Source organism: Neltuma alba, unplaced genomic scaffold, assembly GCF_004799145.2.
Source record: "Neltuma alba isolate B1F8T4 unplaced genomic scaffold, ASM479914v2 tig00010929_pilon, whole genome shotgun sequence".
NCBI lineage: Eukaryota > Viridiplantae > Streptophyta > Magnoliopsida > Fabales > Fabaceae > Neltuma > Neltuma alba.
The window spans coordinates 141085-168488 of record NW_021635704.1 but is presented as its reverse complement, the minus strand read 5'-3'; the positions used below and the strand labels follow the sequence as shown (position 1 = coordinate 168488).

Here is a 27404-nt window from a genome sequence, read left to right as displayed (position 1 = left end):
TGGTCCTTAATATAAGACATTGCTTGATTAATATAAGAACTCATTTGATTATATTTTGTCTCTTATATTTATGTATTTTTTCAAAATAATCCTTCTAATAATGATAGTTCTATCCAATAATACACTTGATTAGTAAAGGTATTTTAGAAAAGATAACACATATTCATTACAAATAACCAACTTAATTTATTTTCTTAATCCATTTAAATTAGTCAACTAGTTCTTATATTTATGATCAGAGGTAGTATATATTAATCATTGTACATTTGTATTCATAATTTATTACGAGGATTAATATGCATGCGAACAAAATACAATTTGTTTAAAAAAAAAAAAATGATGGGATAAACTTTATTTATTGTCAATGTAAAAATAAAAAATTATTATGCATATAACGCTTCTATATAAATATATATCATATGTAATATGATTGATGTTAATTTATTTTAAATTCATGGACTCAATTAGTTTAGATGTATGTGAAGTGAAAATCAAATTATTAACTACTAGTGCAATTTTTTTTCACAAATCAACAAATTATAAGTACAATTTTTATTATTCAGAAAATTATTGTGGGAGAATCAAAAAAATACCTTTGAATTTCAAAATTTCAAATCAGTCTTATTTATTATATTTTAATAATAATTAATAATATTTAAAAAGTAAATGACAACACATTTTTTAAATAATTTTTTGAGATTTTTCCAATTATTATTTATAAACCAAAGCAGGGAGAAAGTGTAACAAGCTTCTCTCATGATCTCATCTCTTACATAAGTAACAACACGATAATATTATAATTATTATGGGTAATAAAAGAAGTAAATAATAAATATATGTAAGAATTAAATTAGATGACTTGAGAATTTGCTTCCTATTTTATTCGGGAAAAAATGATTCGTTGGAGCTCCCAAAGCCGTTGGCTCTGGTTTTGGTTAGTTCGACTTGAAGAACCGTTCAATTAAGTCCTAGCCTTAGCTGGTCTGGTTCACTGTGCATTTAATACCAACAGAAAAAATACCAATCAAATCATCAATCATCTCATCAAATTAAATTAGATTAGAGATTGAAATCTGGTCAAAAAAATAAGATTAGAGATTGAAAAATTTGTTTCAGATTTGATTGGCGAAAAAAAGGAAACTAGTAGACGAGTCATTCTTCGATTTAACGGAAACAAATTTGATAGACCGCATTAAACAGCAGACGCCCCGTTAAGCCCTAGCTTGAGCTGGCCTGTGTGACTGTGCATTCGGTTCACTTTCCAAATTTGTGTTCTTCCCTCTGTTACTCCATCCCTTTCTCTCTCGGGGGACCCTCTCTACGCTCTTCTTCCGCACTGTGCATCAACTTGTACTGTGTTTCCCTTCACTTGTATTCACCACCCCTTTACTCCCCTGCGCATGTTGCGTGAGCAAATTTTGAGAGGTTGAACATGGAAGCTTCCTATCATCGACGAGCTGCTGGTATTTACTTTTCTTTACACCCATTTGCCTCTTTTGCAATCTGCTCTTTTTTTCTCACCTCTTTTCCAACTTCTCTCTAAAAGGCCGTTGATTTTCTTGGTTTTTAATGTGGATGGAAAATAATTATTAGCTTGAGTCTTTCTATTCTTCCTCCAATTTGTCCCTCTTTTTTTTTTTGTTTAAAAAAAAAAACAAATTGGTTTGTGGTGAATTCTTGCGAACCTTTTACCTATAACTCATTTTCTACTATAACTAGAAAGGGAAGGAGAATACAGAGAAAGAAGGCAGAGATTACTGAGAGAGAATAGAGGAAGGATTTTCATTGGCTTTCAAAATCTGTTCTAAGCTGCGTACGTTCCCTTTCTTATCCCTTTCACTCTAATAAACGGCAGTTCTTCTTGCTCATCCAACTACCAAAGTCAATTACTTTTCATTACATATTGTTCTATGACTTATGTTATGGGCTTGTCGTAGGCGATACTATTTTCTTGTTTAACCACTATCCATGCAGTGCTTGTTTGAGTTCTTGCCTGATTGCATTGATCTTGAAAACTTAAAATCGGCAATGACTGACATATTTTCGCTTGAAGGGGACAATTCCAACGAGAGCAGTGTTCTTGAAGAACATGGGATTATAGGAAAGGCTTCTCTGTTTTCATAACAAGTCCATATCATATAAGAAAAGAACTGGACTGGCCAAACATCAGAAAAAATTACACAATTATTTGTTATGCCTGGAGGGGCGGGGTAACTAAAGATGTTATGAAGTTGTGATTTTTTCATGTGGCAGTTTAAACGGATTCTCAATTTTGTATTTATATTCATTGGAATTTATGCAAGTCTACATCAGTTGGACATAGGAGCTTTTGGAGTCCTTTTAATCATATACAAATGCATGATTCTGTCACCCCTCTACTACACTGTGATTGTTTGCTTTTCTTTTCCTGTCCATCTCTTAGCTTGATCACAGCTACGCTCTGATCATATGTTTCATTTCTTCCCTACTTTGTCGCTTGGTCATTCATTTAACTTTTTATTGTCTACCTCCTCATGCAAACAGGGTACACTTGACATTGCTTTTCATGGGTATTCGATGTTATTTTTCTGCCACTGTGGTTCCTTAATCTTTTCAAATTAAATGGTGTTTGTAAACTAAAAGCATGCATATATGTATTATTTTGGATCAGTAGTTGTGCAACTGTCTCAAGTAATTAGGGTTTTGTGATCTATTATTGCTTAATCTGTGATTTTGGAATCATTACTATTTTATAATGGCTATAATGGCTTTGATGATTTCTGGCCCCATTTTGTTTTGCAGGTTGATTGCTGGTGAAAATTTCAAATACTTAAATGTTAGACAATATGAAATATATCTAAGAATTGTTCGCAAAGAATGCCAGGCATACCTGTTGTGGCGCGTGAGACCTCGTATGTTCTCTTAATGATAAAGCTTGTCTTTTCCCTTCTTTTTTTTTGGGGTTGAGACATTTTGCTATCACATGCTTTACACCAGTCTCATAAATCAGCAGTATTCCTTATATTTGTATAAATCCTGCTTATCATGACCCTCAAGCTTTTTTTTTTTTTTTTTATGTCAAGACAATGTAATTAAATTATTTTTCCTCAAATTAATTTGAAAGTTCCTGTGAATAAATACAAAAGGGATATTAGAATACTATGGTTTGTTAAAACGACTTTTTTTTTACCAGCATAACAAATCTTACTGTTTGAATAGAAATTTTATGGCTATGTATCTTTAGCTAGATTTAATTTCTCTTGTTCTTCATCCCTTGCCATAACGTTGATGATCTATCTTCACCATAAGTCACTGCCTAAAACGTTGGAATTTGCTAGGATTTTCTAATTTCTTGGAGTGGAGGTGACTATTCAAGTGACGTTATAGTGGTGATAAATTTACAAATGGATTAAGTAAAAAAAAAAAATGAAGAAAAAGAGTGTAACGTTGGAAAGGGAGATAAAGATTTAGATACAAATTGCGTTGAAACAATCAAGGATCAATTTGTATGGGCTGATAAATTTTTTTTTTTTTTTTACCTTTTTAATAAAGCTTTTATATGAAGTTACAGTTATCTACATTTTGATATTATGATCAGTATGGGTCTTTTGAATTTTGAAATTATTTATTTATGTAAAACTACAATGGTAAGTTACTCTTTTTCCCCTGAGAGAGGCCCAATTTTACATGTCCCTCCTCTTTGATTTGAAAAATCACATTCATTCCCCTAAACCAAAAGTATGGGCTACAATAGGCTTCTCTGTAGCAGAGGATAATATACAATGGCATATATGTTGACTAAACTACCCTTATATTTATTATGTGTAAAATGTACGAAGTAGTAATGTAATACCTTTTTGGAATTTAGAATAAATTACATCTATGTTGCTCTGCATGAAATAAGTAACATTTCAATATAAGTCTGAGAGATACATTTTCTAAGAGGATTTATTTTTTTATAAAAGGAAAGCAATATTATTCCTCAGTTAGTTCATGATCTTTTGGTTTAAATGGACGCTTGTGTATATCTTCCTTTTTTTTCTCTCTCCTTTTTTTTTTGGCAAGGCTTGTGTATATCTTGCTGCCTCACCTACTGGGACAAGTCTTGTTGTTTGTGTATATCTTCCTGATGGAGAAGGTTGTGCAATTTGGGCATCTTTTGGAGAAGAATAAAGTAATTCATCCAAACTATAAAAGCACATATTACTAAATAATAAACTCAATGTGTGATACAAAATAATATTAGTTAATTATTAAAAAAATTAGTATCTCTGTAAGGCGGCATGTGATGGCCTGAACTGTGAAGGGTATAAGTACCACAGGCATGAAGCTAAGCAAGATAGAAAGAGGACAGATATTTGCTCTATTGGGTGTAGGTTAGGTCATAGGGTTTGCTAGGTTCAATGGCCCTTCAAGCTAGGTCTTCAGGTTTCCTCCTCTTTACCTGTTATTCCTCTTCAAATTAGATTATTTGAAGAGAGCAGAAGAGTTAAATAGGGGAAATAATCGATTGCAGACAGGCGTTAGTATCCCGTTCTCCTCCATTTCTCTCGCCTTTCGTTCAGTAAGGTAAATTTTATTCAACTTGTGGTGGCAAACAATTTTATTTCATCAGATCCTTATCTGATCATGATCATTGGTGTTTCTGTTTTAGACGTTGATGCATGTGAACTGCTTGTTAGGAGGTAATATTTAATGCGGTCACCGTGTCTAATCTGCTCTATTCAAAATTTTCTTTTGTAAAAGCAAGGTAAATCCTGGGTTTACTGAATTTTTTTGATAAATCTGCTTCTGATCTGTTCAAATTTGTCACGGGAAGTGCAGAGGAGATTGAAAACAGTTTGTGTGGTAAAAAGTGTGCTAGATCTGAGGAATTGGACCGGAGCAAAGACTCCTCGCTTCTGTCTTTTTTGTTTTCAATCCACATGCTGCTGACTTTATGTATGGCTGGGAAATTTCCTTTGTCATATGGCACAAATCCTTTCTGGATTTGTCATTGGTTCCTAATTAGATTGGAACTGGGAGAAGAAAAGAGCACAGTGCGGGAAGGGCACTATTTTTTGTTTTGAAATGTGATGAAGGGTATACTTGTGCGTAAAATAAAAAACAGGCTTCTTTTGCTTTTGATAAATCAGCTATTGGCAAGGCTTTATCTCAGAAGCCAGCTAATCAGTCTTCTGAAGAAAAGCCCGATTTGAGCTTCTTTGAATAGTCATTATAGTTATTCCTTTCTTGAGCAATGCACCATAATATGGTTAGGAAATTAATCTTGTATAAGAGTAATAATGCACATTAAAATTAAAGTCTGATTTAAGGATCAGAAATTAAACAGAGCAAAAGTTAATGTTTTGACCCCAAGTTTTGGTTGAGTTGTTTTGTTGACTTTATTAGGAGTATGATACTAGCGTCAGTTAGGTTGAGTGGTAAGGATTCAATTGCCCTTAAGTAAGGTCTCAGGTTTGAGCCTTACAGGCTGAAAATACAATGCTGGAAGATTGACTCCTCATTTGGGTTCAGACATTGTTTGAATCCGAAATAATTGGGTTGTATTGGATATGTGTTTGCAAAAGGAAAATGTCAAAAGAGTGTTTTAGGGCTATGGCGGTTGTAGACTTGGTAGTTTCTAACCCATAATATGATCATGTTGATTTTTCTCTGAAACGTTGTCCTTGTTACATGTTTGTATGAAAGCTTTTTAAAGTGATTATTCTAGGTCAGAGAAGTTGTGAACCACTATATTTTTGAACATTTTGTTGGCAATGACTTGTAAGGTATAATGATAGCCCTTAACCATGCTGATGTTTCTCATGTTAGCCCAGTTATTTTTTATGGTTTTTGTTTTATGGTAAATCTTTTTTGTTTCCTTGTATTCTTCTATGATTCTAATAAAACTTGCTTTATTGGAAAAAGCTCCTTCTGCACATTATGCCTAGCACTGTGGAGATTTTGCATGTGTACCCTTGCCTTGAGTTGTAGTTTCCTGTGCATGTGAGATATCCATAATTTTCTTTTCAATTAAGGGTGTGGCACAGCCAATGCATATTTGTTTGTCCCTGCAGCTGTTCTAGAAGCAGTGATCAAATGTGCCGCCTAGATTCTCGAGGTCATTTATCTGCAGAAGAGGAGGTTGCTGCTGAAGAGAGTCTTGCAGTTTATTGCAAGCCTGTAGAGTTCTACAACATTCTTCAGCGACGTGCTATAAGCAATGTACTACATTGTATTGGCTATAATGATCTGTTATTTCGAATAGTAATTTATCTGATTATTTTTCAATTTTCTTATAATATATTGTATTCATCACAAGGTTAATTGTTTCCTTGAAAATCTTACACTCGTTCTTTTAGTTTTTTAGGATAATTTATTTTGCTCCCTTCATGCACATCTTTCTCTTCAGTAAAATGTTTTTTTGACCAACTTTTCCCTGATTTCTTGTCCTTCAAACTATCATTTCTTTTATAGAATGTCATTAGCTGTTCTATGTCTAACAGAATACATATCTTGTGCAGCCATCATTTCTCCAAAGGTGTCTGCAGTACAGGATAAAGGCTAGGCACAAGAGGAGGTAAAAGTTATTATATCCGGGCTTTCTTCTTCTCACTTGCTTCCTTTTCTTTGGCGGATGTTTCTCAATTGTATGGCGTACTTAGTTATTTTTGTCATTTATGAAAAAGTATGGAAAAAATCACCTTTCATCTCCCTTAATTTTTTTTATATAAAAGTTACACCAATGAAGAATCTCTTATTACAATAATAAATCAACACCAATGGCCTACTGCTATGTCCCTACATGTATTTACTTCTAATGTAAAATGCATGACTGAATAATATAACCTTCTAAGCACTACTTCATCATTGTTACATGCTGCCTTTGCACTTGCTTATCCTCACATCATTTAATGTCCTAACCCACTTCTAAGTTGACTTGGTCAGCCACTCTCCCACCATTTCCCTCTATCCTTGGCCTCTTATTCCTTCCACTGTAGGTGTGTAAAGGATTGTGGATTAGTGTGCTCCTATCAGTGAAGCTTTCATGGCCAAAAATAAAAGAACTCTACTGTTTGTTTACAGGTTAAAAAATTATTGAAACAATACAAAAATGGAGGACAAGTAGTCATCCCAGAGCTGAGAAAAAAGGGTTAAACTCTATGCTTAAGAAAGCTTTCCAGTAAGGGATACATCCTAAAAAGTATTCGGATTAAACCCTTAGGGACAACAAAAATTATTCTCTCCTGAAAATGTAATGGAAGAAACATTTGGTTGAGATTTTTTGTATTCCAATTAATCAAAGAAGTCAAGACCCTGCTAAATAAATCACACTGGCACAGTTTTGTGTTATCAAAATACCAGCAACCTTCGTAGTCATCTTGTTTGGCAGAGTTATTTTCATGGCCTCTGTGTGTTTGAGCAAATAATCTTTTCAGGTGGTTGCCCCTTTTGGGTTTACAGATAATGGGAAAGCTCTTTTGACCTATTGATTTAGTAATTTTACTCCTTTGTTTGGGAGAACTTCTTGTCCTCTGTTTTGAATTGCTCGTTTCTTTTTTCCAATAAACTCTTTTTTCTAGGCAAAATCAGTGTCTGAAATCTTATGTCCATCTGCCTTGTGTGAGGATGAGCTCATGATCAGTAATTAACTAGTTCAGAACTTGTCATGATAGCAGAATTAAGTTTTCTTAGTGCAAGTTTTTCTGAATTTTGTATGTTTGAACCATTGAAGCAGTGTAAATAATTTACTTTTCATTGCATCTTTCTATACACTTGGGTGTGTACATGTTTGAAGCTCATAATCAAGAGGAATACAAGGCGAAAATTCAGCAAATTGTTTGATCTTCTCTAATCACCAATAAATCCTAGTCCCTATGGTAATATAATCACTGGAAAAATATGCCCCTCATAAATTCATTTCAACACGTTTAAAATTACGGAAATTCTCACAAGATTAAAAGTACGTTGTTGAAATCATGATTATATGTAAATTACTTTTGCATCCGCATTGCAATGCTTCTTCCCCTATCTGCTTCTGGATGACAGCATGTAATATGTTATGTTTAGATATGCGTGAATAAACTTATTAAGTGATTACATGAGCATGGTGCATTGGTTTTCTGCTGTCTTCTTCTCTTGGGTTGTATTTGAACGTAAATATCAATTTTGAGATGCTAACAAGATTATAAATCATTTGGATAGAATACAAATGACAATTTCGCTGTCACGGACTGTGACTGAAACCCAGACTGTCTTTCCTTTGTATATCTTTCTGGCAAGATTGGTTTCTGATGTTGGAGCTGCAGAGGTAGTAATCGTTCCACTTAAGCAGAACTGTTTTGTGCTTTCATGCTAACTCGGTTTTTTGGGTGTAATACTTCCACACTAATATTCTTTTTCTTTGCTGCACAAACTTTGTTATGAATTATTCCCAAACGAAAAGTATTCTGCTACATATAGCATCAGTCGGCTTTGCATGTTTCGCAACTGCCCTGGCATTGATGGGAGTTCTCAAGTCCAAGCAAACTTTACGCTCCCTGAAGTTAGTAAGCTAGCTGTGGAAGCTAAATCTCGTACACTTGCTATTCTATTCATCAGCTCTGGTATGCATATGCTTGTGTTTATATGAGATGAGAATATCTATTTTATGTTTTGGTTGGGTGCTCAATTTAGTTTCTATAACTATTAATTTGCAGTGGAAAACTTGAATTCATCAATTGGAGGCAGTACGAGCATGGTGCCTTTGGATCTTACTTCTTTTGCATGTGAGATATGCTTTAATTTTTTTTTTTTGGTCCCAAAAAAAGAAAGATTAGTTGCACTTATGCCTTGATGTCCCAAAAAAGAAAAAAACACTACATAGACATTGATAAGAAACTTGCCTCTTTTGTCTATTGGGTCTCCTTTCTCCCAGTCACGACTTTCCCAAATATTCCACAGTTTCCTATCCCCATTGAATATCCTTTAAAATGCTAGAACTCCAAGGATGCCTCCTTGCCCATGGATTCGTGTAGTTGGTCAGAATTTGGGCATCCCTTAGGGAGAGTAAGTTACCCTTTTGCTTCAATCAAAGCTTGGTTTTTCTGATATTATGTACGTAGTGCTAGATGCTCCATACTTTCAAACTATGCAACATTAGACGGCTTTAGATCTCCAAATTCTTAAACATAAAATTAGTGGCAGTAGGAAAGAGCTTTGTGTGGACCTTAGTATGTTGATATTATTTTGTACCACAAATCTTCTTCCAATTGCATTTCATTCTGAACTTGGCAGCAAAAGCTGAAGGATACTGCTTATATGGAAAAGTATCTCTAGAATCACTTTATATGACGTGGGAGAGCTCTCCAAATTTTAATTTGGGGCAGCGAGCTGAGATCATGTCAACTGTTGATTTTCTTCCTTGTTTTTTGAAGGTACGTTTGTATAAAACTGATAATGTTAAGCACTGTTTTTCATCAGCTTCGTCTTGTGCTAGTTAAAGGCTATGCTATGGGTCAGGACTATGTTCTTTTGTCTAAGAATCGATTTCAATCCTGATTATTTCTGTGTCCTAATTAGAATGGTTGTAATAAACTGCTATGTTCTTTTTGTTGCAGTCAGATTTTTTAAATGAGGACAAGCGTGTTTCCATTCAAGTTCCCTGTAACTCTGAAAATGTGGTTTGCCCTATCTTAAGTATTATTTGTCCACAGAACAATACTTTTTGGAGACTGACTGCTGTCTGTTCCTTTTTCATTCTGTGTTCTCAAAGAGGGTTTCAAAGCAAATTCAAATGATAGTTTCTGCAGAAGAGTTTGGGGCTAAGGAAAAATCTCACTATCATACATATGTGGGCGATGAAGTACCATCTTCATCACTATCTCATATCATGCGGTAAATTTCAAATTTCTTCTAGGCATCTGTTACCATGAAGCTCTTTTGGTTTGCTGAGAGTTTTGTGTCCTTGATTCTCGGTTCTTTGTAATTATTTTTGTTGAGGACTACTTTGTCTAAATGCTTTAGCTGTTAGCTAGAATCTCATGATTGATTTTTATTATGTCTCTAGCATAGACGGAACTCTTGAATATAGAAAAATATTTGTGACATTCATATCCCAATGTTCCTATCTCATGTTTTTCTCGTTGAGAAGCAGCTTTGAGGACATTACAGCTTTGAGGACACCACGGTGTCCTGCTTCCAATATGTTGGCACAATCTTGTTGTTGAGGTGGATTGATATGTTTTTGTAAATGCTATTTCTTTCTAGATTTTGGAGTTTATTATCGCTTAAAGCTTTTTGTGATTGCCTTTCCACGTGTTTGCATAATCTTTGCTCTTGAGTGTCCTCATTGCTTTAAAAATCAATTTGATGGTTGGAAGAAAAGTAGGAAATCGACAAAAAGGTGGAGAAAACATTCTGATATCAAATACATTTTGTGATTGCCCTTTTCATGTTTTGTATATGCTTGTTTCTTGAGTGTTCTCTGAGTTTTTGGCAGGATAAGAAGGGTCCAAGCTTCATGACAGTGCTTCACACGCTGTCCTTTGGTGCATATCTAATTTTGAATTTTCTGTTTTTTTTTTAAAGGGGAAAATGCTTTGTCCTTAGTGATTGGTTGAGACTTTGATGTTTAGCTCAGCTATTTCATTAAAGGGGTTTCCTTTGGTGGACATGGAGAGGGATAAGAGAATGTTTTCATATTTAGTTGTTTGTCTTGTTTTATTTTCTTTCTCTGTTGTGCTTAAAGCTATCTTGTCCGCTTCATTTGTATTATTTCTTCCTTTATAATGAAATATATATTAAAAAAAACAGTTGTTAAATCTGTCATACAATCTAGTATTAAATGTGGTCTGCATTTTAATCCCTGCCTTCGTGTTTGGTCCAGGTTGAGGGAAGGAAATGTCATATTTAATTACAGGTATTACCAGAATAAGTTGCAGAGAACAGAAGGTAATGTGGATGGTTTCTTTCTCTGTCTCCTTCTGGTTGATATGCATGATTTTTTTTTTTTTTTTGCTTAATAACTTATAGATCTGTTAAATCATCATTATTTTTCAAATAGATTGAAGGGTGAATGTTTTCTATATGTGCTTTTTAAATTGAACTTAAGATTATACCAATTGTTGTGGAACTTTTTTTTTTTTTTTTTAACTTTTTAATCCCATATATAAAATGACATTCAAGAGTATGTGATTATTTGATGTCCTGAAATTTTGAATTTTTGGTTCATTTTTCAAGATTTGATTGATCAATTTTATGCATAAAAGCAGAATGGACAGCCTTGACTGTCGCCACTTAGAGTAATGTATCTGTGAATGTTAATGAGTCAGTTAATTTTATGCATATTGTGTTACATTTCCATCGTCCTTGGGCCCCAAGCTTGGGAAGAGCAACAGCTGCTTTACCTTTGGACAAACATGACAAATGGCTGCCTTAGATTACTCTAATGCATTTTTCAACTCTATTCTTGTGATTATTTTCTTTTGTAGTCTATTTTGTTAGAACAGACTGCAATAATTCTAGTTAGAAATTCCCGCAGTCTCTTCTTCTTTGGAAGACGGTTTATTTTATTCCGCTACTGACAGTGTTTGGGGGGCTTTTTTCCATTTATTGATTTACAACGGGGTTGACAAACTCTGTTGAGTTAACCATTGTTTAGTGTTTCCCCATTGGTTTGTAAGGTTTGCTGTCCTCCATTGATGTATTTTTTCTCTTTTCATGAATTACTTTTCTATTAAAAAGATCGTATTTGCATTTTTGCCGAATATAGTGATAGAGGAAATCTAGTTTTCAATCAAGAATCTGGAAGCCTCACTATCTGAGGAAAAATGGTAAAAAGCTTTCTTGATTTATTCTGTTTGTGATATTCAAAGTTAACTTGGTTCTATCTAAATGCTTAAGCTTTTGAGACTGTGATACTTTGATGTGTTGTGTTTATTTGACTAATTAGCATGGTAATTCATCTTAGTTTTCCTAAGTTTTGTAAGTTAAGGAGGGTAATATATGTTTTATCCATGTTTGCATACTTCAAGCCTCGTAGAATGTCTTGTGGAATGTTGGGTTGTGTTTGTTTTCAGCTAATTCCTTAAAGGGATTTGGTAATGTTTCATGATGTTGGAGGATTCATTTTCCTCGTGTTGTAATTATTTCCATGCTATTGACTATTTTCTTTTCTCCAAACAATTAAAAAAAAAAGAAAGAAAACAAATATAGATTAATTTTTGGATCGAGTGGTTCTTACACAATCCTTCATGTCTTTTCATAGCATTGAGTGTGTCCGTTTGGCATGCTGGAATTCAGCAACATGGAAATGGATCACAATGTTTGTTTGGTATGATGCTATTGGAAAATTTTCCAATTCCAATCAATTGACTTCCATCCTATAACCCAAAGAATTGGATTCCATATCTACCTAACCCATTCTTGCCCCTTCCCTTCTTTCCTTCAAGCTTTTTCACACCCCACGACTGGCGATGGGAAGCCCAATTGACAGTAAGCACTCACTTGGCAGTAGTATCAAGTACCAAACCTACAGCAATGACGACCAACCTTTATCTTTTCCATTTCTTTCCTTCTCTGAGTTTGGCCGCTCCTTGCCTCCTTAGACTTATCACTCTGCCACTGTCTTTTCCATTTCTTGCCTCTTTTAAGTTTGGGCATGCCTTGCCTCCTTCGACTTGTCGCTCTCCCACTGTCTTTTCCGTTTCTTTTCCTGAGTTCAGGTGCTCCTTGCCTCCTCAAACTTCTCACTCTCCCACTTTCTCATAGTCAGCAACGTCTTCCACTCCTCTGTCCTTCCTTCAAGCTTTGACAATTCAGCACTTTGGCGTTATTCAATGACTGAGAAGTATGACCTCCTCACTGATGAAGCAACAGACCCACCTTTTGAACCATTTGAGATCCACGACATCCTGGTCTCTTTGATCTACTTCTTTTTTGAAATAATCTTCTTGGATCAATAATGGATTCCATGAAGGTCGTAGATCAAACTGTTTGAGAAATGTGAGCTCCTCTTCCCCCCGGTTGGCTGGTTTTTTTCCCTGCCATTCTGCTGTGATTTTTAATCTCTTTATTTTAATTAACTTTGCTACAAAGGAGTTCTGTTGCTGTTCTTCTTAATAATTGTGATAGATCTGATCTTTTTTTGGTGAATTTACTTCTCATTCAGATTTAGTGGCTTCATCCTGGAGGTTGATAGTGGGGGAGAGCTTTTTTGCTTTTGAGGGCTTTCTTTTTTATTTTTTTAATATCAAGGGTATTTTGGACTTTTGCATTAAAAATTCCATGAACGTACCAAACATACTTTTAAACCTCATATTTGTATCCATTTCTATTTCCATCAAAATCATTTCCAGCATGCCAAACGGGCCCTAGTTTTGGATGTCCACAAGTTATATTGTATTACATTGTTTTGTTTTCCTTTATTATTAATATACATCTTTCTGGTTTCCACCTGGTATAACAACTAGAAGGTCTTTTTTTTTTTTTTTTTTTGTGCAGTCACTGAAGATTTCTCCTGTCCGTTCTGTTTGGTTAAATGTGCCAGCTTTAAGGTTTCCCTACTCTTGGGTCTTGACTTCTCTTGTTTAAGCTTATTTGAATAAGTGGAAACCATTTTTCATGCTTCTGACTTATTGATTATTAACCTTTTCAAGGGTCTAAAATGTCACTTGCCGTCGTCTCATGATCTCTTCAGCTTTGAATTTTGGGTCAGTTCTCTACACAATTCTTGCATGCCTTCTAAGCAGTTGCTATATTAAATGATCAATATTAAACCATAGATTATCATGCAGCAATCAGATGAATTTCTTGCTGTGAATGTCTCTGTGAAAACTGATATCTGGAGATCTGAGGTTAGATATCTTGGCCCCCCTTTTTTAAAAATATTTTCATTAGTGTGTAATCGGATATAATTCTTTTTGTCTGAACCCCTCCCCATGTGGATTTTTCCCCTCATCTTCAATTTTCCAGGGGTTGGTTGGTGGCTTCAGGGTTGTTGGCAAGTGTGAGGCATAAGCATGTTTAGAAAAATGGGGAGTGAAATAGTTGGAAACCAAGCTAAATGTATTATCAGAAGACTAATTATGACGTTTTTAATGCTATCTATACCTATACATATATTAAAAGTTTAGTGGATGACTTTTTTGTCCCTCCTCTAAAAGTTTGGGAATGATACTAACTTTAGTCCTAAATATAGGAGTTAGACAAGAGGTTTGTTTTAGTTAGAAATATAAGATCTCAATCTGTTTTGTCTTCCAAATTTATAATTTTTCCCCAAGTATTCCTATTGATTGCATATAGTAAGGATGCTTCCATCAAAGGGTAGTTACAATGCATATGGTTAGAAAGGGTTTTCTAAGAAAACCAATACACATTTGTTACAGATAATTAACTTAGCCAATTTTCTTGATAGTTACAGATAACTAACTCCAATTTTCCTAATATCCACAAATTAGTTATATAGTTCTTATATTAAGGATCCGTTAAACTCAAAAGCTTAACTGTACTGATGGTAGTTTGCAACATTTAGATGGGGACCCAGGGAGGTTCCAGGAGAACGTATGCGGTTGTTAAGAAATCAGAAAAAAACTTCTGAAACAGTTTAACCTTTTAACATAAAGGTGTGATGTGAAGGCCCTCCCCCTTTATTCTTTTAGACCTTGAAAGCTAACTGTGAGATGCTTTTTTATGCCAGATGATTGCCGATGGTGTTGATCCGAAGTTACAAACATTCTTCTTTTGGTTAGCTACTGAACTTATTCTGCTTTGAAATTTTGTTGGTCTGGTATATGCTCTAAAGTAAAAGTATGTTGAACTCTTAAATGTTTGCAGTGCAAAGCCACTTAAGCGTAGAAGACCGAAGTCCTTAGCTTCTAAAAATGAAAAGCGTGTGCATTCACTTCTTGTAGGATCTGACTTCCCTGCAGAAGATGAGCTTTTGGAGAAGGCTGATGGTATGCAACTTTTTTAAGCTGTATTAGCCGTATGAGTTATTGATCTGATGCTCTCAAAATCGCAAAAGGGGTCAATATATTGTTATCATGGTGCTTGTTTAGGAGTTTGTTGAGAGGCATGAATTATTAATTTTTATATGTTTATTTTATATTATGTTTTGTTATTTCTTTAATCATGTATATCCTCGGATTAGATATGCATATTATATCTTATGTTATATCTTATCATATCCTATCAAAGAAGAATAAATCTGAGATATTAGAATTAGTCAGGATATGGTACCAGAGATAGCTTAGGTTTCTGCTTATAAACCTATTGTGTCCTAGGTTTAATCATGGTACAATAAAATAGAGGCACTTCATGATACTGTAGTAGCAAGTCTAGTTCGCATGACTTGCAGTCTTCTAGTTCGCAGTCCAGTTTGTGTCCCCTGTAGTCTTCTGGTCCTATTCTATATGTATCAAGATTGATATATGGGAAACAGGAATAGTGAAGGGAATTAGGGGATACCTGAGTAAATAGTAGGGAAAAGGTAGTCAGGGTATCTATATGATATCTTTATAGATGGGGGAAGTAAAGATGTTTTAGAGTGGGTTTCCTTTACTTTTCCTATTCTGTGTATCAATAATGTAACTTGATTCTCAATATAACTTGCTTCAAAACACTGTTCCTTAATTGGGAAGCAGAGTCAAAAATGCATCTGTTTCACATAGCTATGCGATTCCAAGTGTTGATAGATATGCAAGTTTTAGGGAAGAGGAGAGGTGCATGTCGTGCTCAGAAGCTCTTTACTCGGCCAGGAGTGTCAACTATCGTTCCAGCTGGTAAAATTAAGGAAGAAAAGGATAATTCTCTCTGTGTGAAGGGGGAAGGTCTAGAAATTTAATGGGTCAATTGGTAAAGTCCCAATCTCATTTGATGAAGACTCAGTACACTAGTGGCTGGAATACTTCTATGAACATTAGAAACTTACAAATTTCAGTGCAACTCTCGGTTACAACTATCTACTGTAATACATGGGTTAATGTAATGACTAGGCTACCTTGACGTTTCTGCACGTGTCTCCTGGGGAGAAAAAGGGGGGGCATTGATATGTAATTGTAATAAAAGGAAGAGAGTTTATTAGAGTTAGTTAATGGGTCCCTAGCCTTATAAATAGAGGAGGGGTTGGGTGGATTGTAATTAGGCTATGAGAATGGTGATAAGTTGAATGGATTATGATTAGGTTATAATAAAATTATTCTTAGGCCTTGGTTGCAGCTTAAGCTTTTGCTTTGATGTGGTCTTCGCTTGGCAGTAGAGCCTTGATGACCTAGTAGTTAAGAGTTCAATTTTCATAGTTCCCTGTTTTCTCATTTAAAATTTAAATCTAAACTCAATGTATAATGGGCCTTTGCTTTGCTCACGCTTGGAGCTAGAATTAAACTAATTTTATTATTGATAATGTTATTTCAATAATCAATCCAATGTAAATTTATACTCATGGTATAAGCTCTTGTTGTTGTGCAATTCATGTACCCGATCCAACCTAAAAGGATAAAGCTTTGTTGTTGACATATGACCTCTTGTAGCCACTGGACTTGGCTACTCCACAATGAAGAAAACATTTGTTGTCTTTGCTGCTACTTTGCTTAATATTTTTATCTAGAAAATTTTGTATTTCATTGAGGATAATAATAGTAACATGCCTGTTTGGACCCAATACTAATCCGTGCTAGGTTCTGAAATCTGTATTTTAGCTATTCATTTACTATTGCAAATACCAGCATTGATGCTACCTACTGTTCATGACATGTCAACTGTCTTCTACCTTGCAGGGTTTTTGGGGCATATGCATCCAGACCCATATGTCCAATCAGTATCTGAAAATAATCTTGGGACTCCTGCGGTTCTACAGTTTGCAAAGACAAGAAAGCTATCTGTTGAGCTTTCTGATCCACGAAAGTATGCTCTCCTGGCCTGCTCCCATGTTTCATGCTTTCTGGCCTATTTATTTCTTATTTCAAACATTTTTCCTCAATTGTGGATGACTATCATCTTGTTCAATATAATGGACAATTTTTCAAACTAACTTAAGTGAGATGGGGTACCCTGCCCTAAAAGCTAGCTATAAAACCAACCCATTTAAATATCTCACTGAGCACCCCATGCCACTCAATGTGAGACTTGATATCCTATGCTATCAAGTCTCCAACAATTTGCTCCCCATGGAAAGCCAACATACTGGCAGTTGCAATTCAGGGCTCTTCACTTTGCCTCCTTTTCGGTTAGAGCCCTTCATTGGTAGCCTTTTCTGGAACTAACAACTACCTGACCCTAATACCGATCGATGGATACCTAAATAGGATGCGGATCCCTACCCCAAAAGCTAGCTATTGATGTGAGAGAATCAACCCACTTAAATATTCCATTAAGCATTCCATACCAGTCAATGTGGGATTTTATGTCCCTTGCTACCAAATCTCCATCAAAGTCTCATGGCTTCTGCATGGTTTTTTCCTTCTTTATTGTTCTTTTTTGTGGAATAAGAAACTTATTTAAAAAGAAAGATGATTACGTGAAAGGAGGGACTAAAAGCAACCTATAAGAGGAGAAAGCAAAGAACAAGAAAACCCATAAAGGATATTACTCTTGAATTTAAGCAGATAACCAAACTGACCGATCTCTATTTATAATAGTCAAACAGATTCCCTTTAAGCAACAGTATACCAGAGATAATGCCCTTTTTCCATAAGACATTTAGAATCCCAATTACCACGTCTTAGCATTGCTTTCCAGCCAGATACAGATAATGGCAGAAAGAACTCTACGCTCTCACAATCATTTTGCCATTCTTCTTGCATCCCAAACATTTGTACCAGATTAATTTGTACCCAAGTCCGACAAAACATAGAAAACATTTTATTCCACAGTTAGTGCTGTTTGGAGAGGAAATGAGGGGTGGTGGTTATACGATCTCTGGTTTTATGGCTCCATGTTCGTAGTTTGTGTCATCAATTTCATAGTTAGTTCGTTTATTACCATCAATTCTCATCTCGAGTTTAGTAAATGAGATAGAGTACTCGGGTCAGAGCAAAGCATATTTTCGTTTAAGCATCTTACAGCACCTTTCATCTTCAATATTCCGTTCAATCAACAGTCCAACTCTCTCTCTCTGTTGTGGGTAAAAGAGCTACAGTATTCACCTATGTTTAATTCAAAAATTACAAATAGAAATTTAATCATTTAGTCTTTGTAGTTTTGCCTCAATTACAATTTAGCCTGTGAAATTTAACTCAGTACAACACTGTTCCTCAACTTCCAGCTAATCTGACGGTCTTTCTTCCATGGCATCCAATTCAGCGATGACAAGGATTGAGATTCAGAATTGCAAAAAAAAAAAGAGAGAGAGTAAATAAATAAGAAGCAAGCATGGTTAATGATTCTGCAGTTTTGTTGCCCCCTTGGATCTAGATTTGGTGCAAGGAGAATGCATGTGGAAGGATCTGAGGCGTCTGTATAATCAACTGCTTAAAACATTTTCTGCCACCATGTGATCCATCTTAGCCTTTTTGGCTTGCAATATCTGTGATCCTTTCAGAACGGCTTTTCTTTCTTTCTTCGGCACTGAACTTGCTTCCTTTTTTTATTTTTGGGCCTTCAAAAATTTGAAGTTCAAGGTTAATGAGTTGTTATTGCTATGTTCTGGGTTGGAGAATGGTCTACTGACACTGTAATTGGTTAGAAACTTTGTTGAATGCATAAACGTTGGGGCTAAATCTGTTGACGCTGGGTCCCGTGAAGTTGTGTGAAATGAAAAAGAGATGTAATTGCCTCTTCTGAATAGTTGTGTTTTTGTCCAATAGAGAGTCAAACAAAGTTATGTCTTTCTTCTCACATCCTCTCTCTCACACACTGATCTATCATATTATAAAAAACCTCATCCTTATTCTTTTATTCCTTCAAGAAGCTGAAGCATATATATATATATATATATATATATATATATGTATGTATGTATGTATAAAGAGCAAACTGGTGGAAAATAGCTATAAGAGAACCAAGTCCCTTTGTGTCCGAACAAATCTCTTCAACCTGCCTCCGTGTTGCTGGGAAATTATTCCAAATCGCTGGGAAAAATGTAGGATAATGAAGCTTTGGTTGTATGCGACTCTTGAAGCTTCACCGTAGCTTAGTTTAAAAGTTGTGTCAGATCGGTCCAAAAATTGGTTCACTAGTTTTCTGAGTTTGCCAGTCTGATCTGGTTTTTAAATTAGTGAATAAAATTATTTACAGGCTGTCACTTCATAGTTTCGAAATTGTCATTCTGCTTTGCACTAGATTAATTTTTACTTTGTGACTGAAGCAGTCAAATTTGTCGGTAGCCAGTAGTCGGTAGTACGCAGTTTATGTAATTACAAATTCAATTGTATTATTGATGTGTGCTACACATCTGGATATATGATACAAGAACCAGTTTTCATCAAGTGTGGTTGTCTAAGATTAGTCTTTCCAAGCTATGATTTTCAAAATAGTTCTGATTATTTTTTTCTACTTGTGGTTATAAGTATCGCTGTACACAAAACTCAGTTATCATAACTTTAATGTAATTCTTTGAAATCTTTTCAGCTGTGCCCTCCTGAGGAAACGGCAGTTCTTTCACTCTCACAGAGCCCAGGTGATGAATGACTGGCTTTCATATGTTATTTTTGTTTTCTTTAACTTTTTTCTTTTCTGCTAAGCTATTTACTAATCATCCTTGTTTTCTTTAAATTTGCAAATGGCATATTTGATTTTCAAGTCAAGGCTTTTTAGCGGATAAGATTACTAGTTTATTGTTCAAGACGTTAAAATAATCCATAAACGTTGATATACTAACTGGAAGGGCAATAGAAAGATAACAGTGTCAATCATGGGCTAGTTTTAAGCTAAATAAATTAGGGAATATCGACGGTTGGCAAATGTGATTTAAAAAAAAATTATATAGAGAAGATTCGTGTTCATTGGATGGAGGAAAAGAGAAAGCTTGATTGGGGAAGATCAATGATTCACCATTTCCTTGTCTATAAAAGAAAAGTTTGTTTCTGTCCTGCCTGTGTTGTAAAATTTTCCTGAATGCTATGTCCACAATCTTTTTTGTTACGAGTTTTGCTTTCAATGAAATATCATTTGCTAATTTTATGTGATTCAAGACAACTTTTTTTTGGCCGAGTTTTAAGACAAGTTCTTACAGCAAGTATTTAATTTTAAAAATGTTAATTTATATCTGTTAGGGTGTTGTAAAATAGTAATCTTAGACACATGCGTAATGAGGTCAAACCAGGTACATTGGTGGGATTAATTGATTGCTGCATTTTTTCTTCTTCTTGTATTATATTTACCATTGACGGTTTTTGTAGCAACGGTAACAGATTTGAAAGAGTTGAATGATTCTTCTATATATTACTAAATTGATCAAACACATATATATACAAGGCCAATCATGATAGCCTGATTTTGTGTGATTACAATCGTATGAAAACAGGAAATAAAATCAGGATATAAAATCCCACGAAACTCTCAATCGTATCTGCTGTTAATCTCCTAAAATCTCACACAATATTCTACACTCCCCCTCAAGTTGGAGCATAGATATCAATCATGTCCAACTTGCCTATAAGATATTTGAACTTATCTCTAGTGAGACCTTTTATGAGAGTGTCAGCTGTCTGCTCCTTTGAGGGTTTATACCTGAGATCAATTATACCATCATCGATCTTCTCCCTTGTAAATGCCTGTCTATTTCTCCGTGCTTCATTCTATCATGTTGAACTGGGTTATGTGAGATATTGATAGCTGCCATATTATCTGAGTAAAGTTTAATAGCTAACTGCACACTCATCTGTAGTTCTTCAAGCACTCGTTTCACCCATATGCCATCACAAATCCCAAGAGCAATAGCTTGAAATTCTGCTTCAGCACTGCTTCTTGCTACTACGCTTTGCTTCTTGCTACGCTAGGTAACCAAGTTACCCTAAACAAAGGTGAAATATCTAGATGTAGACTTCCTATCATCTTGGTCACTTGTCCAATCGGCATCAGTAAACATTTCTACATTTCTTCGGTCAGATTTCTTGAATAGGAGGCCTTGCCCTGGTGAAGCCTTCAAGTATCTTAAAATCTTGTATACCTTGTTTAGATGCTTTTGTTTTGGATCATGAGAGTGTTGACTTACGATACTCACAGCAAAAGCAATGTCTGGTCTAGTGTGAGATAAGTATATGAGTTTTCCCACCATTCGTTGATACCTTCCTGTGTCAACAGCTTTGCCCAGGTCTTCATCATCCTCAATCTTATCAACTCGTATGGGAGTATCACTAGGTCTACAACCTAGCATTCCAGTTTCCTTTAGGAGATCCACGATATACTTTCTTTGTGAGATATAGATCCCTCCTTTTGATCTGGCCACCTCCATCCCTAGGAAGTACTTCATTTCTTCAAGATCTTTGACCTGAAACTCCTTGTTCAGGGCTCCTTTAATCCGATCTATTTCCACCAGGTCATCACCTGTAAGTACAATGTCGTCTACATATACAACAACAACTCTGATTTTCCCACTCGTGTCTAAAAAAACAGAGTATGGTCACTTTGTCCCTACAAGTATCCCTGTGCTTTTAGAACCTGAGTAAATCTGTCAAACCACGCTTCAGGAGACTGCTTCAATCCATACAACGACTTTCTTAGTTTGCACACTTGGCTTGTCTTTTGTCCAGGAAACCCCGAGGGTAACTTCATATATACTTCTTTTAATTCACCATTCAGGAAGGCATTCTTTATGTCCATCTGATGCAGTGGCCAGTCTAGGTTGGCAACGAGTGATAAGAGGATTCTAATGGTATTCAGTTTTGCCACTGGTGTAAAAGTTTCCGTGTAATCCATGCCATACACCTAAGAGAAACCTTGCGTCACAAGTCTTGCTTTATACTTTTCAAGGCTGCCATTTGCATTATATTTCAGGGCAAAGACCCACTTGCATCCCACTGCTTTCTTTCCCTTAGGCAAGTCAACTACATCCCAAGTATCATTGCCCTTTACAGCTTTCATTTCTTCCATGACAGCTTGTCTCCATTTAGGGTGAGCCAAGGCTTCATTGATGTTATTTGGAATTCTAACATCATCCAGATGAGAGACAAAAGAAGCATATTCAGGTGTAAGGACCTGATAGGAGACAAACCTCTCTATGGGATGCCTTGTACATCTTCTGGAGGGTTTTTTGATGGTAATAGGCAAGTCAAGATCGCTCTGCACTTGCCCCTTATCAAGATTACTCTATATTTCTTTTGGAATTGCTTCCAGTTCTGATTCAAGGCGTTCTTCATGTGTTTGAGGAACATTACCTGTCTTGTGTCTCTGTGTATGGAATTGTACATTCTTGAAGGTATCTCCCCGTGAATCAGTGTTTTCCTTATTATCTTTAGGCACTTTCTCACTAGTAGGTTCCTCAAGAACTGGGGAGAGATCGAGTAGAAGTTGTGGTTCAAGGAGGAGTTCAGGTTCTACTAGGTCTCCAAGGTCGATGTTAGCTATTTCAATCTGAGGTTCACACCAATGCTCCCCCTGAAGCGAGGACTGGGAATAAAAAGGAATGGTTTCATGGAAGGTGACATCACAGGTAACATAGAGACATTTGGAAGCAGAGTCATAACATTTATACCTTTTTTGTGTTCCAGAGTATCCTAAGAGGACGGCTTTGGGATCAAGTTTGTGAGTGTGATGGAGATGAACATAGTTGGTGCAACTTTGGGATCAAGTTTGTGAGTGTGATGGAGATGAAGATAGGTGGTGCAACCAAACACTTGTAAAGGTAGGGTATTCTCTAAATATGGAAGATTGTAGTGATCATGAAGGACTTGCATTGGTGTTTTATAGGACAGGGGTTTGCTGGGCATGCGATTGATGAGGAAGGCGGTGGTGAGGACTGCATCATCCCAATGATATTTGGGTACATTGCTGCTAAACATGATTGCTCTGGCTGTTTCAAGAATGTGTCTATTTTTCCTCTTGGCTATACCGTTTTGTTGAGGACTGTGCGGGCAAGTGCTTTTGTGGAGGATACCATGATCTTTGAGGAAGGTTGAAAGATGGTGATTGAAATATTCAGTGCCATTATCAGTATGAAGAACTTGAATGTGAGTTTGAATAATGTGATAGAAGTCAATGAATGTTTGATAAACATCTGTTTTATCTTTTAGTAGAAATACCCAACTCACTCGTGTGTGATTGTCAATAAAGCTTATGAACCACTTTAAGTGTGTTCGATCGGAAACCCGTGTAGGGCCTCACAAATCGTTGTGTATTGTGGTGAAAGGTTTAGAAGCATGATAAGGAACGCTAGGAAAAGTAGTACGATGGTGTTTTGCACGTTCACAAGCATCACAATGAAATTCAGAACAATCTTTATTGGAGCAAATGGATGGAAACATTTCAGTCATATACTGAAAATTAGGATGTCCTAGCTGTTTATGCCATAACTCCAAGTCACTAGTTCTAGGGAGAGACACTTTATTACAAGAAGGAACATGGTGGTCAACACAATCATCTAGTTAGTAAAGATCATCAAACACTCTAGCAACACCAATCATCGTCCCCGTCAATAGATCCCGAAAGATACAATAAGTAGCAAAAAAATCAGCATGACGGCATTCTTCCTGTGCAAGTTAACTAACAGATAATAAATTACATCTTAAGTTGGGAACATGGAGAACAACATGTAAAGTACGCGTGGCGGAGACTTTAATGCTCGCAATACCAGCAACCTGAGAATCAGAGGCATCAGCAATTTTAACGGGGGTAAAGTGGTGGTGGGTGTGTAAGAGGAGAATAGTGTAATATCATCAGTCATGTGATCAAAGGCACTGCAATCAACTATCCAACACTACGCAGAACTCATACTTTTTATAGTGGCCAATGCTTTGAAAAAATTACCTCTCTTTAACAATTATGGCAATCGGCTGCTTTCGAGGCTAGTGGTTGTTTTCCAAAGCAGCCAGTTGTTCAAGGATTTTGCTTAGTTGATCATCTTGATGTCCCGAATTAGAGGAGCTCGTATCATAAGTACGTGAGACTTCGGCCACATAACCACGACCTCGCCTTTTTTCCACTCCCAATCAGCAGGCTTACCATGGAGATTCCAACAGGTGTCCTTGGTGTGACCCTGCTTGTGACAATGTTCACATTTCAGTCTGGGTTTTGTGTTACCAGGATGCTGATCATGTGAGCGAACAACGAGAGTTGATGGTTCAACAGTGGAAGGTCGAGGTGTTGGGTCACCTTTCAACATGACTTTCTTCCGTGAGTCCTCACTACGAAGCATAGCAAAGGCGCCATGAACAGAGGAAAGGGGGTCTTGACTTAAAATCCTTCCCCGGACATCATCAAAAGATGGGTTCAGTCCTGCTAAGAGCTCAAACAAATGTTCCTTTTCAATCTTCTTGTTACTAGCAGCATGAGAGGCACAACACGGGCTATCATCATGAGGAGATCCAACTCTTGCCAAAGGGTAGTTTTAGCAAGGTAATAATCTCCCAAAGAAAGAGAACCTTGCTTTAGGTCCCACAACATCGCCTTGAGGTCAAATATTTGAGATGCATTCTCCCCATCTCCATAAGCTTCACAGATACGATGTAGCAATGGTAACATATTTGAAAGAGTTGAATGATTCTTCTATCTATTATTGAATTGATCGAACACATATATATACAAAGAGAGGATACAAGGCCGATCATGATGGCCTGATTTTGTGTGATTACAATCGTATGAAAACAGGAAATAAAATTCCACAAAACTCTCAACCATATCTGCTGTTAATCTCCTAAAATCTCGCACAATATTCTACAGTTTTCTTTTTAAAATAATTCTAGGTTGTTGCCATGAACTGTGGTAACCTGGAGATGGGACAATATTCTTAATCATTAGATTTCATCTTAAAAAAGAATAAAGAAGAAAAGGAAAAAATGTTTTCCTGGTGATATCTGAATTATATGTTTAAATTTTCTTTGACTGTTATCATGTCCACTAGATTTGTTGTTCATCTTTCTTCTCTTTCACTTTTAAAGCCAATGGCACTTGAACAAGTTCTATCAGATCAAGATAGTGAAGATGAAGTTGATGATGATGTGGCAGATTATGAAGATCGAAGGGTATGTTTAATTATATTCTGGATAACCAATTGTTGTCAGTTTATAGATGTCAAGTTGCTCCTTGTGATTGCTGTTGAACAAGAAAACTCTTTTAGAATTGGGAATGCTTACCATCTGGGAATCCAGCTTGAAAATTGGGATGTTTTTCCCTTTGCGCATAATTTTCATCTAGGTTTGTTATTTGCAGATGCTTGATAATTTTGTTGATGTGACCAAAGATGAGAAGCAAATCATGCATATGTGGAACTCATTTGTTCGGAAGCAGCGGTAATAAGTTCTTTCCATTTTGGTTTAGTCAAATTTTACTTCATTCTCAAAGATCATTTAACATTTCTATCCCCCCGAAAAAGAAAGATCATTTAAGATTGAGAAAGTTGGTATGTTTGTCCATTCAAGTGTCTACTTTCTAGTTTCAGATGTTTTTTTTTTTTGGCAGTGTTATTGCTGATGGCCATATTCCATGGGCTTGTGAAGCTTTCTGTAAACTGCATGCCCCTGAACTTGTCGGGTCCACTTCACTAGCTTGGTAAGTTTCATTTTTGTGTCCGAGGTGTTTGCAGCTTTGCATATATGATATTCACACCCTACTTTTCTGTGTCCCCCCCCCCCCGCCCGGTAAAATTTGTAGTGGACTTCGCTGTTATCAAGATTGTCTTTTAACTTTACTGAACAAATACAACTTCTGGCAGTTATGATCTTATTCTAACATGCAAAAGATTAGTCTGGAAATTTTCAAAGTTCCATGAGTATTTTGTTCCATTTAATCTTCCATATTCCAAGTGATGCTGATCATAGGCTCTCTTCGTTTTAAAAAGTGGAGTCTATAATTTGTCGTCGTTGGTATATTACAGCATTTTTGCAAGAGAATGAAGCAATAGACAAATATAGGGTAATGCAGTCGTTATGTCACAAATACTTGCCTGTGACTATGAATAAACTGTACCTGTCATGTTCATGTTCGCAGGTCTTGGAGATTCTTTATGATCAAACTTTGGAATCATGGTCTTCTAGATGCACGTACCATGAATGAGTGTAATCTAATTCTTGAACGATGTCGGAGGGAGAACTCAGACCCTAATAGGTAAAGGTCAGTTTTGTTTTTAGCATTTCTCTTAAATTGGACAAACTGATGGCCAATGCAAGAGTCATACAAACCACAATTTCAAGCCGACCGTTATGGAAGTTGCTTCATTTCTTTTGTGTTTCGTCCTGGTGTCTTTTTTTCAAGACAATTGTATCAAAATTTGTCCAAGGGTAACTTGTTTTCTGAAATAGGGAGCTGGGAAATTGTTGAGCAATTTAATTTTTTTCAGTGCATGTTACATGAATATTCTTTAAAATTGTTCGTGATTTTCACTTAATATTTCATATCCCGAGAGGTTTATTGCTTTATTTTTTGAGGTTGTGTATGGAAAAAGTTTTGCTAGGAGAGATAAAATTCACTTTAGTGATCTCTACGTCTCAACAAGATTCTCTAGTTATCAGTTAAGGAATCCCGCCTGGTTTCTAACCCAAAAAAAAAAGAAGACACTGGTAAAGTTTAATCTGAGATGATAATCAAACTTAGATCAAGGAATTTTTCAAAGAAACTGGACTGCTTCCTGCCAGATCAGCTGAACTAATAGAAATCTTGAGACTTTATTGGGTTCAATGGTTCCAACAAAATCAGGTACAATGCAATAAACACGAGTTAATTAACAATGTGGTTGTTAATTGTAGTGAATAGCTAATTATATGTAGTGAATAGCTAACCTGAGGAAGGGGTGATTTCCTTTATCTATTTAGCATGTTGGCAAAAAAAAACAAAAAAACAAAAAAGTTATCTATTTTACCATGTTTGAAATTTGAAAAACATGTTGATAATTGCTAAACTAATTAAACAAAGTTGTAAATAATCTGAAGGAGTTTATTCATTTATTTTAACAAGTTTGAAATTTGAAAAACATGGTTAACTGCAAAAATATTATAATAAATAGTAAATGGAGTGTAGTGAATAAAACAAAAATGGTAAATAACGTGCAGAAGGGGTCTCATTTTCATTCATTTATTTAAAGAAGTTTAAAATTTGGAAAACATGATTGTAAATACTACCTCCGTTTTATATTATAAAAATTTGTTTGATTTTTTATTTAGTCATAAATATAAGGTCTTAATCTATTTTATCTTTCACATTTATTCATTTTTTTTAAAATAGTTCTTGTAGTAGTTGCACATATTAAAAATTTCATCAAATAATAATAATAATAATAATAATAATAATAATAATAATAATAATATATGATTAGTAAATGTGTTCTAAGAAAGAAAACATCAATTTATAATAAATAGCTAACTAAACTAATTTTTTTA

At 35.6% G+C, this 27404-nt stretch overlaps 1 protein-coding gene across 3 annotated transcripts; it reads left to right on the top strand.

Moving 5' to 3' along the window:
- Positions 1-1144: 1144 nt before the first annotated feature.
- LOC114760057 (polycomb group protein EMBRYONIC FLOWER 2) lies at positions 1145-26447 on the top strand. Of its 3 annotated transcripts, none has more exons than XM_028949309.1 (23): positions 1145-1463; positions 1720-1813; positions 2782-2891; positions 6039-6186; positions 6486-6541; positions 8167-8272; positions 8408-8567; positions 8661-8729; positions 9238-9377; positions 9561-9623; positions 9716-9837; positions 10829-10893; positions 13444-13496; positions 13599-13652; positions 13737-13796; positions 14639-14685; positions 14776-14897; positions 16716-16842; positions 19507-19555; positions 24972-25055; positions 25243-25322; positions 25492-25581; positions 26020-26447. In XM_028949309.1, exons 3-23 carry the CDS (start codon positions 2857-2859, stop codon positions 26138-26140), a joined length of 1851 nt encoding a protein of 616 aa, XP_028805142.1. In that variant the 5' UTR covers positions 1145-1463; positions 1720-1813; positions 2782-2856; the 3' UTR covers positions 26141-26447. The 3 variants fall into 3 exon arrangements, with proteins under 3 accessions (XP_028805142.1, XP_028805143.1, XP_028805144.1); XM_028949311.1 differs by having other exon boundaries at positions 1146-1463; positions 9561-9620; XM_028949310.1 differs by lacking the exon at positions 1720-1813.
- Positions 26448-27404: the final 957 nt, after the last annotated feature.

Bases quoted from the DNA above. Each gene is read 5' to 3' on its own strand.
- LOC114760057 (XM_028949310.1), top strand. From the start codon at position 2,857: ATGCCAGGCATACCTGTTGTGGCGCGTGAGACCTC. The intron at 2,892-6,038 runs GTATGTTCTCTT...TTGTCCCTGCAG, and splicing joins GTTGTGGCGCGTGAGACCTC to CTGTTCTAGAAGCAGTGATC. The intron at 9,378-9,560 runs GTACGTTTGTAT...TTTTTGTTGCAG, and splicing joins TTCTTCCTTGTTTTTTGAAG to TCAGATTTTTTAAATGAGGA.